Below are 13,150 nucleotides of genomic sequence, written 5' to 3'. Positions count from 1 at the left end.
TAGCTATCTGGTATGCCTGCATTGATTACAGGGGGAATCAGGGCAACTTTGCAAATCATTTCACACCGTGGTGAGACAGTGGTGTTCTCCATTATTTGTGCTATACAACTAGTAGGTGCCAGTTCACTCTTCCTGAGTAGAGGAATTAAACCAACCATTAAACCAAGGTATTCACCTGCAGCACAATGTATATATTTATTCATTGTTAAATCAATACGAAATACAAAATAATACATAAAATATGACCCGCTCAATTAACAGTTTAACTTGAAAAGACTTCATGCATGAATCAGATGCAAAATTAGTTATTGAGAAAATTTTGAAGCAGACTCCACAATCCTCATGGTCCAAGGCTGATGATCACACTGAACCTGCCCCATGCGAGGACTTGGCTTTCTGGTGGAGGGTGGTGCTGGTGTGGTGTGGTGGAACACTGTGGAGGACAGAAAGTTCTACTTTATGAAGACATTCAATAAAATCATTAATATGAATTAATAATAATGGGGCACCAGCCTGAGATCAGGGACCAATAACCAAACAGTGAAAAAAGTCTAAAAGGGGTGTTCACTTTAACAACGTCTAATCTGAGAGACATTAGCATTTATAATGGTGAACAATGAAGGTTTGAATTCGAGCACTGACTCTGTCAACAAGCTGTTATCACAGTATCTATACACAAAATCACAGGAAACTTCTCTTTAAGAAGTTTAAAGTTTAAAAGAAGGGGGGGACTAGGCACCTCTCTTTGTTATCAGGCATTGTGACTGTGTGCAGGGCTGCCTTTGTCTCACATCGAGTATGAGGCCCAACAACGCAAAGACCCCTCCTATTTTTAAAGTTTGCAGGTGAGATTGCGGGTGGGGGTTGACATTCAGATACTGCAGGGATAATGCTTGAAATTAACTTTACCTAAATAAGATTGCTAAAACAAGCATCTGTTGATCTAGGTAAATATGTCCAAGAGGATGAGCCCTGTCACCACTTCTTCCATAGAATAGGTATACTGAATGTAGGAATTGTTGTTACAGAGGTTTCCAGAGGGAGACTGTCACAAGAGGGGACCAGGAACTCTTGGCCATCTTTACCTCAAGTCAGTAAGGAAATACTGTACCCAGAAGCACAAAGGCGGAAATCGAAAATCAATCTGAATGAGCGTTAGATTTCGACCTTCAAAATCAAAAGTAGGATCGCTAATTTACCCCGTATTTTTTTACTCTCTTACCCCGCATACTTGCACACATCTGACACGCGGCCGAAGCAAGAAAATAAACAACATTTCGAAGATAACACAGCTTAGCTTACTGGTAGCCTGCAGCTGCATTACTTTTCGAGACACCATGGCCACTGACGGAGACGGAGATGATAGAGTAACAAAAGAACTGGAAAATCCTCCTGCTTCCCTGAAGTCACCAGTGTGGCAACATTTTGCCTTCCCCATGAGTTGTGTAAACAATGAACGCGTTGTTGACAGAAAAACTACAGTTTGTAGGCTATGCTACCCGCTTCGATAAAGTTGATAATATAGACAGATTCAAACTTCCAAGATCAATAACTCATAAGCATAACATTATTAAAACACAAACAACACCACTTTCCTATCATAGTAAGGTAGACAGTGAACTAAAATCGAATTTATACCACAACAAGCCATCCTCTAAGCTGGAAAAATAACATTGGTCTCTATGTTCAGCTGGCTGTGAGACAAGTGTGCAGGGACCGTCTAAAAAGTGCATCACTTAAACTTAGTTTCCTCACCAAAAAGCCACCAGGATTAATCCTGGTGGAAGACAGACATGTAACAGGGACCAGAGAGGCAAAATTTGTACTTACTGCTCCACACATTACACTCATAAGATATTCTATTCTTAACCCTGCTACACTATTACCCTGCTACACCTACAGAAGATGATGGTGATTCTCATACCTGCATGGATGTTATTTCATGTTGATCTAAACCTCGTTCCGAACTTTCAGAAACTCCTCTCTCCACCTCTGATCTTGTTTCCTACACTGATGGCTCTGCTTGTAGAGAAAATTGAGTGCCACACGCAGGGTATGCAATTTGTGAGTATTTTTCAATTATTGAAAGCACTGCCCTGCCACCATCAGGTGCTGCCCAAGTAGCTGAGTTATATGCACTGATGAAAGCCTGTCATATAGCAAAAGGTAAAACTGACATTTACACAGACTCCACATATGCTTTTGGATGTTTGCATGACTTGGGTATACTATGGGCAATCCAAGGATTCATTACATCCTCGGGGACACATGTTAACCATGGCAAACTGATCGGTGAACTATTAGATGCATGACAACTACCTTCATCTATTGCTATTGTTAAATGTGACACCCACACCAAATCCAATGATCCTGTTTCACAAGGCAATGCTTTGGCTGACCATGCAGCCAAAGAAGTCGCCAAAATTGGCATTCCTGTCCATGTAAAGCTCTGTCCTTCCGTACCCACTAACGACCTTGCTTCTCCTAATTTACAAGATACTGCTAATGTGGAGGAGCATAGGTTGTGGCTTTCTGCATTGTGGCTCCCTGTATCCTTGGGCAGCAAGCATGTCACTTGGCTTGTCACATGTGAGGAAAGGGGTGATGTGTGATGTGTCATAGTGTTGAAAGACTGGTATGGTCCAGGATTTACATCCTATGCCCAAAAATACTTTGAACAATGCCTAATCTGTCAACAACACAACCCCTGAAAAACAGTACAGATGACAATGTCAGCACATCCTCCCCTCTGGGACCTTTTGAAGCTCTGCAAATAGACTTTATTCATATGCCAAAATGTGATGGATATGGCAATATTCTTATATGTGTAGATATGTTCTCAAACTGGCCCGAAGCCTGAGCTTGCAAGAAGGCTGACTCTGCTTCTGTAGCGAAATGCCTGCTGAAAGACATTGTTCCAAGATTTGGCATCCCATCAATTCAGACAGAGGCAGACATTTCACAGGACAAATAATTACTGAAATAAATCACTGGGGATTAAAGAAAGACTGCGTTGTCCATACTATCCACAGTCTGTAGGGCTACTTGAAAGACAAAATGGTATCCTGAAAAACAAACTAGCCAAACTGTGTGCTGAAACAGGCCTGAAATGGACAAGGCTGTTGTCTCTAGCCCTCCCGTCAGTGAGGTCCACACCCATCTGGAAGCACAAACTTACATCTCATGAGATTTTTACGGGTAAACCAATGACTATACCAACTAATTCAGTACTATGCATGAAAAAGATGGATCTCCTTGCTATGGATGAGTCCGTGATATCATTTTGCTCTGCTCTGACCTCTGCTGTTAAGTTAATCTACAGTCAAGTAAAAGCTGTTCAATCTCCTCCTAGTGACAAGCCGTGCCACCAAACAGGGGGGCTGGGTCTGCATCAGAGAGTTCCAGTGCAAAAACGCCCTGAAACACTGCCTGTCCAAACCGCAACATGTCCTGCTTACCACCAACACAGCAGTCAAGTGGGAGGGTCGTCCCAAAGAGGGTCTATGCATCCCACTGTAAGAAATCCACCATGCACCAGAAATCGGCAGGATCCCTCTTCATCCTGTGGGTTATCTTCCTCATTGCCTACAGACTCATAGAATGTTGGCTGTATTCCTGGGAAGGACCTCCTCCCCTGAAGGACAACGCAGGCCCTGGAGTCCCAGAAGAACACATAGAACACCCACAGCCGTCAGAGGAGCAACGCAGGCCCCACAGTCCCAGAAGAAGACATCGGATACCCACAACCGTCAGAAAAAAGCCTGGGTGCATTATACATGACAATCAGAGAAATCTACAGACACCAAAATCAGGACCTTTCGGTATACCAAGAGAGAAAGACACCTAATGCATATGAACCCTCAACAAACACATACCTCCAATTGGCAAAAATGGTAGCTGATAATAGCCCAAACTCTAATAACTGTTTTGTGTGTGGATTCATCCCACACAGTACAAGAAAAGGACTCCCATTGATGGCTTTGCCTACTACTTCCTGTGACACTTGTCACATGCTACACATTAACTCCACCTATGAACACTGTGCCTGTCCCGATCTATCCCAAACTAGACAATTATACTGCGATCAACTTTATGCCAACTGTTATTCCTGCAACACTCCTAACCCTCTCACCCTCACAATGGCTCCAAAGATATTAAAATGGTGTGTTGAAGGTAAAGGAAAAATTCACCTAGGAATATCCAAATGTGACTCAACATACACTTCATCAGAATAACTAATTGTTAATTCAAAAAGAAATGTGTCTCTGAGACATTATTCATCATCTGATCCTATTGATGATTATAATAACCTTGCTACAATGATCAGCCATTGTTCTATACCAAGGGGTGTACACTGGATTTGTGGCATGAAGGCTTATGAATATTTACCAAAGGGACGGTCTGGGGTATGTGGTCTGTGTCATGTGATACCACGCATGAGAGTCCTTACTGTGCCACCTAAGGTTCACATTGTTAAAAGAGACTTACACACACACACAGAAACACCATGGGCAAGATTTTTTAGTACTCTCACTCCAAGTTACAGAATTATGGCCGGTTTGGATCGAATAAGAGACCTTTCTTATGCCGTTGACTCTACTGTAAATAGTAAACCTTCATGGTTTTAAGATAGACTTGAAGAAAATGTGAACCTATTCATTAAGTTGTACCATTTCTTGTTAGTGTAATTAACAATACAATTATAAAAGCAAAGCAAAAATTCATATCCTAGAACATGGAATGAAATGTGAATGGTATAGAGTATTTTGTCTGCTAAATGATAACAGACTATAATTTAAATAAAACTGAGTTTACCTATGCTTTCAGTGGGTTTATTAGTAAATTTCACTAGTTAGTGGTCCTTGGGTCATGATTATTTTTTCAAACTACTGTCTTAAGATCAAGAATGAATTGTCACACTCTGGATTTAGAGTACCAGTCAAAGGTTTGTACAAGGTTTGACACCTTCCCATTCACATAAATGAGAAAGTGTGTCCAAACTTTTGACTAGTACTGTATAATCTGCTTTATATGTTGTGCAATTTACATACATTGTTGTGAAGCTATATATGAAACTTAAAACATATTCTGATCTGCTCACCATCTCAGTTTAGTCTTGCTGGCTTTTGAAGTGTCGGACCCTGGATGGAGCTCTTTTTAAATGTGGACCCTAACCCATTAAACAAGTAGAAGTAGAAAATGAGTTGTAAAAAATAATTCAATGTTATTACTTATCTCATTTGCACCTAAGTAAAACATTTCAACACAAATTTTTTAAATATTCTGTATATTTTGGATTTTATGAGTTGTATCTCCCAGGATACCTTGCCCTATTAAGGTATAAAAATGGTCATAATCGTAAACATTTTGATGTTTTATTTGATGAAGAGAAGTGATACATTTTGTTTCCCTGGTCATTAACATCACACATACTAGTTTTTAAACTGATTTTATCATTTCTATCAAAGTATAGGCTATCACACAGTTCTACCAATCCAGTTTTCTACTGATACTAAAAAGGACAAGGCACAATCAAATGAACAACCATCTCAACTGATTCAAGCCATTGATTGACTTCAAGTACTTGAACACTGGCCTCTGCCGATGTACCTGTGTACCTATCCTGAAGGTGTACCGGTGTACTTATCTCTTTTCCCCCAAATACTGAAGCCCAGTGCTATGTTCTTGAGACCAAAACCTTGGCACGCAGTTTCCCACCTGACCAACCAAAAGCAACTGAGGTTAGCAAAATACCAGACATGACTACCAACACTGTGCCAACGTCATGGCCCCAAGATGCACTTTTAATTTTACAAAATTAAAGAGTTACAATAAGTGTTCATAAATAAACTACCTTACGAAGGAGTTCCCCACTCCGAGTCTAAAACTGGAGTCTCCCAGATCATAGATGACTGCACTGACTACTGAGCTAAAACCTTACTCATCACCTCATCGCAGACAGACCTCTACCTATTTATACACCATAACACAGAGACAGCACAGCATGTAACGTGTAGTGAAGAACTTCAAAGGCGATTCTTGCTTTGCACTTTTCATTTATTGCCTATTTTTTACAACCTAAATTTATGGAAAGGAGAAGAGGAACAACAGATTATGGAGAGTCCCTTGGGAGCACTTCGCGTGTGTCAGTAACTCAGTTTTATCTCTGGGGAACACCCCCAACTCCGGGAGTAATGTTGAAATAAGGAAATGTGCATCATGTAGCAGGTGGATGTGACTCCCCTTGCTGAGACCTGCTGATAGACGTAACAGCAGAGCAGAGGAGAGAGACTGAGATAACGATGTAACCGACCTGCACACTGGTATTTGACATGTTTTTTTTCTTCCTGAAAACAAATAATTCTTAAAATATTTGTATGAAACAAATATTCATAAAAAACCCACTATTTGTGCCTTGCCAAATAAAGTATTTGTATTCGGGCACACCGCTAATATAAATATAAATATACACACATACATATATATACATATACTCACACACACATTATATATATATGCATGTGTGTGTGTGTCTATGTGTAAAATAAAATTGGTATTTTGTCATAATGTCTGTTTTTGCAGACAAACAGTTTTTGCAAACTGCATGTCTTCCAGTTTGAAACTAAATTTTGAATACTAAACATTGACCAATGTTTTTTACCCCTAATCTGGTGTAAACATATCTCGTGGCATACATACATTTCAAAAGTTGCTGAATAACACCATGAACACCTTTTTTTCTTCATCAGCATATTAAGACATTAGTCATAGTTAGTGTTATGAATTTATATTGTTGTTTTATTGAACAACAACATCCCAACAGGATGTTAAAGAATGTGTATCTCCTGGTGCACGTTGCCTTTTTAAGTTTCCTCATGACAAGACTGACATATGTACATCAACTCCAAACACTATTTTTAAGACGTGTTTCTTGGATATAATGGTGTTTAGATAGATTGACACTTAAGTCAGTTTGAATTAACTTTTCTCACATAGCCTTAGCTGTGAGTTGCTACTGGTGGCATACTGTGTGTCAAAACATGTTTGAAAGATTTCAGATTCGGTCTGAACTGAAATGTTGCCTGTAATGGCTAAAGTAAAGGTCCTTATTAGAGTTTGTGTGCAGGTGCCACATGGGAAAAGTCAATTAATAATTGAAAGCTTCCCTTTAGTATGATGGATGTACATAGTTGTAAATTATTTTTACTTACATATCATTCACCCAGCACCACACTGCATTTTTACTTATTGACACTACCGCTTGTACATATAGTCAAGATGTTAAGAGTTAGAATACGGACAGCTCACTGTGTCTATTTCTCTCTGTGTGTCTGTTTCTAAACAGCATGTCTAGTACCCCCATCCATTCCAAGGTTGTGGTGTGGACATCTGGGGCCAAAGGTGCTAATCTAGGAGACTACAGATTTTATATTGCCTTGCCCCTTGTGATGTATGATGTTCATCTTATTTAATTTTATCATGCAGGCTGGCTTTATACTGCAGCTTGGGAGTTGATATGCTGTGACTCACCTTGGCTTCTTGTGTGATGCTGACAGTGACAGGAGTAACATTAGCAGCGACATGGTCAGGAAACGCCAATGTCCTCTGCCAAATACAAAGGTAAAGTCAATATATTTACATACATAGTAAACTAACAAAGTTGCAAATGGACTCTGCCCAAGTACCACTCTAACATCCAGCTCTCCTCACCAAGAACAAAAATGTACTGTACATATAAATATCAATGCCACTTGATAATATTTAGGTAAATTGATCATTTACTTTTAATCTTTACATAACCTATGGCAAAGTAACTTAAACCTGCAGTGCAGAACTTTATATCTCCTCTCTGGCAGTGAGAGTAAATAGTAGTCATCTGGATGTAACTACAGTTCTATGAATACATGCGTGAGCTGGTTCCCATCGTTACTGTTGTGGCTGTAAAATGGTGGATAAACTGTTTTGAGTGTCACAACCCCTGTGAAATGACTAATTTCTATCAGAATTTGATCCATTCAGTCAGATAACATTTGGAAAGTTTACAGGAGCCGCACAATTAAATTACTTTATCCCTCAAGTTAGCGGAGGGCTAAACTGGAAGAAGCCTGCTCGGCCAGTGGAAGTTTCTGGCGCACATCAATCATTGCTGGTTGATGTAAAATGCATCACTACCGGTGTGCCAGCTTGGGACACCAGATTAAAAACACCAGTATACTGCGAAATACAGAGATTTACCTAGCAGTGATATTCTTAATCAGCATTGTGTAAACTTGTTTGGCAAGGGATTGATTCATGTATATGTAAAAGTCCCGCACTCCAGCTTTATTGTTAGCTGAGGTTAACCATTAGACTCAAGTAATGTTATAACTAAGCTGTATAGCTGATCAAATGTGCAGCTCTTTTAACTCAAGAACGGCATTGTATAACTAGCTGAAACCCACATTTTGGCACAATAGCACAATAGTAACACATATTGTAATTTCCAATTTTTAACTACGATATTTTTAAAATCAAAAAGCTAGCGTTAGTACACTAGCACACTGCAGGCTTATCTTATGTGGGTTAGCTAGGTAGCAGGTCACCAATCATTTTTATCGATGTGTTAACTATTAACACAGTGTCTGTAAAATATAAGAGGAGTAAATACTTTGAAGAAATACCTATTTATGTGTATAATCCTACGACGACATCGTCATGTCTTCTGTCCACTCTGCGTCCCACGATCCTGTCATTGCTCCATGACCACTGGAGCAGTGATGAGGGTGGTTCCACCCAGTTTTACTAAACTAGCCAATCGGCAGCAATGTAACAAAACGCGGAGCTCTGATTTGTTCAGAAGACCTTCAATCATTCATATCAATAAGGTGTTGAGTGCAAGCAGACAGTGAGTCAATCGTAAGCAGAAGGGAAGTCAAGTGAGAGCAGGTGGGATCTGAGTGTGCACAGACCAGGGCAAAGCGCGCTCAACACTCAACACTCATGTGCCCAAGTCCACTGTGTAAGCCAAGGGTGCCAGATGTAGGGGCTCCAAAGGGCCATTACCCTCCTCCCACATTCTTAAGTTGCGAATTACTGTATCCCTACACATGGTAAATGGTAAATGGACTGTACTTATATAGCGCCTTTCTAGTCTTCCTCAAAGCGCTTTTACACTACAAGTCACATTCACCCATTCACACACACACATTCATACGCTGAATGGGTACAGGGGCTACCATACAAGGTCCCAACCTGCCCATCAGAGGAAATCTAACCAGTCACACACATTCATATACCGATGGCACAGCCATCAGGAGCAATTTGGGGTGCAGTATCTTGCCCAAGGACACTTCGACATGCAGACTGAGGGAGCCGGGAATCGACCCACCAATCTTCCGATTGGTGGACAACCCACTCTACCTCCTGAGCCACAGCCGCCCCCCTTACATGCCACCATATATTGCAACACTTTCAGTAAAGAGACATTTCAATCATTCCTGTCCACTCTAAGGGTCTGTTCAGATGTTGCATCTTTTGTAAGCACTATTCATGTTTTTCAATCGAGATGTACGACAAGCGTGCTAAAAACTGAAAGCAGCACTGTCACAGCGTGCATTAATTGCGACGCGCTTGTTTTTTCAGACACATTGGCGCACCGAGATCAAAAAATCTCAACTTTTTTGAATGTAGCAAGAGCACTGCAGGTCATGTGACAAGCATTAACCAATCAGCTCCACAGGACTTGCTTCGCCCTTTCCATCCAAGGACGTCACAACATCTGGTTGAAAGGTCAGCCAATGCTGGTTGCCAGCCGTCGTTAAAAACCAAAAAGATACAAGTGGTTTTGGTTGCTTAGTAACAGCAGGCAAGACAGTAGCGTTACCTCCCAAGCACCTTGGATAAAAGGATGAAAACAGCATGGCAGGAGTTTTCCATGTGTTTTTAGATGCAACATCTGAAGACATCAGGTAAAATAAAGCAAACAAAAACAAAACAGGAAGAATATTTGTATTTCCAAACAAAGAGGACATTGTCACACAAATCAAATGCATACAGTGTACATTGCAAATAATAAAATTGTTTCAATGCAGTAAAGGTAATCGGGGTGCTCCCAAACTTTATATAGGCTGTTGTAGGCTATGATTGACATTTTCACAACAGCATGGCATGTTGATAATTTGCTAAGGTGACACAGTAGGGAAAGTAATGTTTTTTTCTGATTTATCATTAAATATGGATTTGGGGCATGGCTGCTTACAACACAAGGACGTTAACATTCCTATTGCCTGCTTGCTGTTTCTCAGCCGCAGAAGTGTTACTGTCCAGTAAATTCGTAGTTTTGGGTAATTGATCAAAAACACTTGTATCTAATCCCACAAGGACTAGTTAGCTGCTTTGTGTTTGGAATTATACCACCACCCAGTGGTGCGAGCAAGTTATAGTTACTCCACAAAGGTTTAGTGAGAGTCTCCAGTCTATCTACACACACCCACACACACACACACACACACCGCACTTCTGAAATGAATCTGGCGCCCCTGGTGCCAGCACACAATATTTTCTCTGACGTCTTAGTACTCTGCACACTCAACATACCCCCTGTGTGAGTGCAATGTTGTCAACTGTGTGCTCAACATAATGCCAATAACGCCATAGTCAGCTTGCATGCATACCCTGCAAACGTGCTGTCTTTTTCTGTGTGTGTGTAGTTATTACCTGGGCCAGCAGTGTTCGCAGGGCCAGCAAGCGACCCTGAGAAGCTGCTTCATGAAGAGGGGAGCGATCTGCCCAGGACCCTGGAAAAACACAGAGAGAGAGAGAGAGAGAGAGAGAGAGAGAGAGAGAGAGAGAGTGACTGAGTTGTCTGAACAGAAATTGTTTTGTTTAAAGTTTGAAAAAAATACAATAGTAACATACTGCGCATCTTATAAATAAATTCAGCTATATTTATGAGAATAGTTTCTATTGTTCTATTGTGTTTCAGTTGTGTTTTATTTGTTTCTTTCCAATTATTAGGGCATTTGTCTGCCGTTGTCAGACATTGAATGGTAAAGAGCCACAACACAAAATGTTTCGGTTGATGGAATACATATCCAGAAATGTTTGACAGAATGATTTTCCAACTCGCACAGGATCTTTTGCCTTGCAATTATGATTGTCAGGATATTGACATACCAATTATCAAGGCAAGGGCACCGGGATCAGTTGTACCAAGAGCATGATTTCTTCATCAATTTTCACAAAATATATTTGCAATAGCTTCACATTTAACAAAGATATGTTCCCTTTCACCATTTTTCTGCTGCAACAAATATATAACAGATATTTAGATACATGGGTGACTCTCAGTTGCATTAAATGTGGACCACAAAGATCTTATTTTTAGTGCTGAAATGATCAATTAGTCAATTATTTAAAAGAGGATCAATCAACAACTTTTTTATAGTAAATTAATTGCTTGTCATTAATAAAGCAAAAATGCCAAACACACTGGTTCCTGCTTGTTTGGTCCAATGGACAAAACACGTCACGTTGGACTTTTCTGACACTGTGGCAGACAGCAGTGGACACAGTGACTGAGATGAATGGGCTGAAAGCAGATGGTTCTAATTTTCACCAGGATTTTCTTATTTTTCTATGAGCAAAAACTTATGACTCATATGATGCTAAACTCAAACTAAATTCTATACATAGTGGCTTTAATTGAATAAATAATGACCATATTAACCAAGGATTAAAACACTTAGATGCAAAATTCAAGGAAAGTATATGCTTAAAACAGAAGCTGAAGCAGGACTTCAGCATTGCTCCCTGTGGTTATATTTGGTTCTCAACAGCTGTAGCAGTAGTAACTACACCTCAGTATACACAACATAAATATTCGTCATATCTACAACATACCCATATCTCCGTCTCCCCATGGCCCATCCAGCCACTGGTAGATATAAGACATTTTGAATAAAAGTGGAAGTGAAAGGACCTCCACACCTCCTGCTTGTCCTTGTGTCAAGTCTGTCAAACTGGAAGATCATGTTACTGGCTAGCTACACTGAAAACTGACAACAGGCTGCAACTGAAACTAAAAATAACTAATAACTGGCTTACTAGCTAACTGAATAACTAGCTGGATAACTGACTGGCTGCTTATATCACTGGGAGAGCAATCATATCAGTGTGTTGAGACCAAAACTAACACACTGACCTAACCAATCTGCTTGACCAGCAAGGTCACAGTGTTACGCACTGGCTCAACCACTGGATCTCAATCTGCCAAAAAACATGTTATAAAGCCTTCTTGTTGTCATCTATTCTGCTAAGACTAGACTGTCTGTGCAGGTGTCTGTGCAGGTGCAGGCAGCCATAGTAAGATGATCTGTGAGGTTGTTTCTGTCTCTGGCCTCCTCTTGGTGGTACAGGCCAGCAGCCATTTTGAAAAGGTCATGAGCAACAGCAACAGAGATGGCTGCAGAAAGCATTTCCACTCTCATTCTCCCCCTTTATCTCACACACGAACTATCTGTCAATATTATCTTCTTTATCTTTGCAACACTTTACTTAATTTGTCTCACTTTAATAATTTGTCCCTTTATTTTCTTTGTTTACATAAAACTGCGTTGTTCTCACTCATGAGCAGGACCAATAAATTAGGCAATATTAGCTTATTGCTAGGGATGTCATGATTCTCTAAATCTACAATTTGCTTTGACTTTCAATTTTAAGGTCACAATCCGATAAGATTTAAACTTTTTTTTTCAGCACTATGCCATTGTTAGACTATCAAGTCTTGATTTGTAAAGATCAACAGATCATTGGTTTTATGCCCTGACAACTGTGATTTACATTTTCAAATTCTTCTTCAAAAAGATAGGCTACATGGTATCAAGTGTGATAAAACCACCATATTTTTGGGGGAAATGTACCACACTAAGGCCATATGGTCAAATTGAAATAAAAAAAGCCACCAGGATTAATCCTGGCTTTTTCGACAGCCCCTGTGCACTTGTCTCACAGCTGGCTGTACATAGAGACCAATATTATTTGTCCAGCTTGTTTTGGTGAAAATTATGTTGTAGCTCGTTGCCTACCTTACTAGGGTAGGAAAGAGGCATCGTTTGTGTTTTAACAACATTCCATAGTCTGCAAACTGTAGTTTTTCTGTCAATGACTTGTT

General features: G+C 40.1%; 1 protein-coding gene across 3 annotated transcripts in view; it reads right to left on the bottom strand.

Annotated features, from left to right (window-relative positions):
* Positions 1 to 13,150, bottom strand: part of LOC137179679 (ankyrin repeat and SOCS box protein 5-like) — a 37,979-nt gene that overhangs the window by 21,609 nt on the left and 3,220 nt on the right. For 2 of the 3 annotated variants that reach the window (XM_067584536.1, XM_067584537.1), the window contains exon 2: positions 10,696 to 10,775. In XM_067584536.1, coding sequence (XP_067440637.1) covers positions 10,696 to 10,775 — 80 coding nt within the window. Of the gene's footprint in view, positions 1 to 7,530; positions 7,606 to 10,695; positions 10,776 to 13,150 lie in introns of all 3 variants that reach the window. The other variant, XM_067584534.1, reaches the window with a different exon arrangement.

The sequence above is a fragment of the Thunnus thynnus genome, chromosome 3 (genome assembly GCF_963924715.1).
Source record: "Thunnus thynnus chromosome 3, fThuThy2.1, whole genome shotgun sequence".
Taxonomy (NCBI): Eukaryota; Metazoa; Chordata; class Actinopteri; order Scombriformes; family Scombridae; genus Thunnus; species Thunnus thynnus.
Note: the sequence above shows the minus strand (reverse complement) of the source record. Positions and strands in the feature narration are given on the sequence as shown.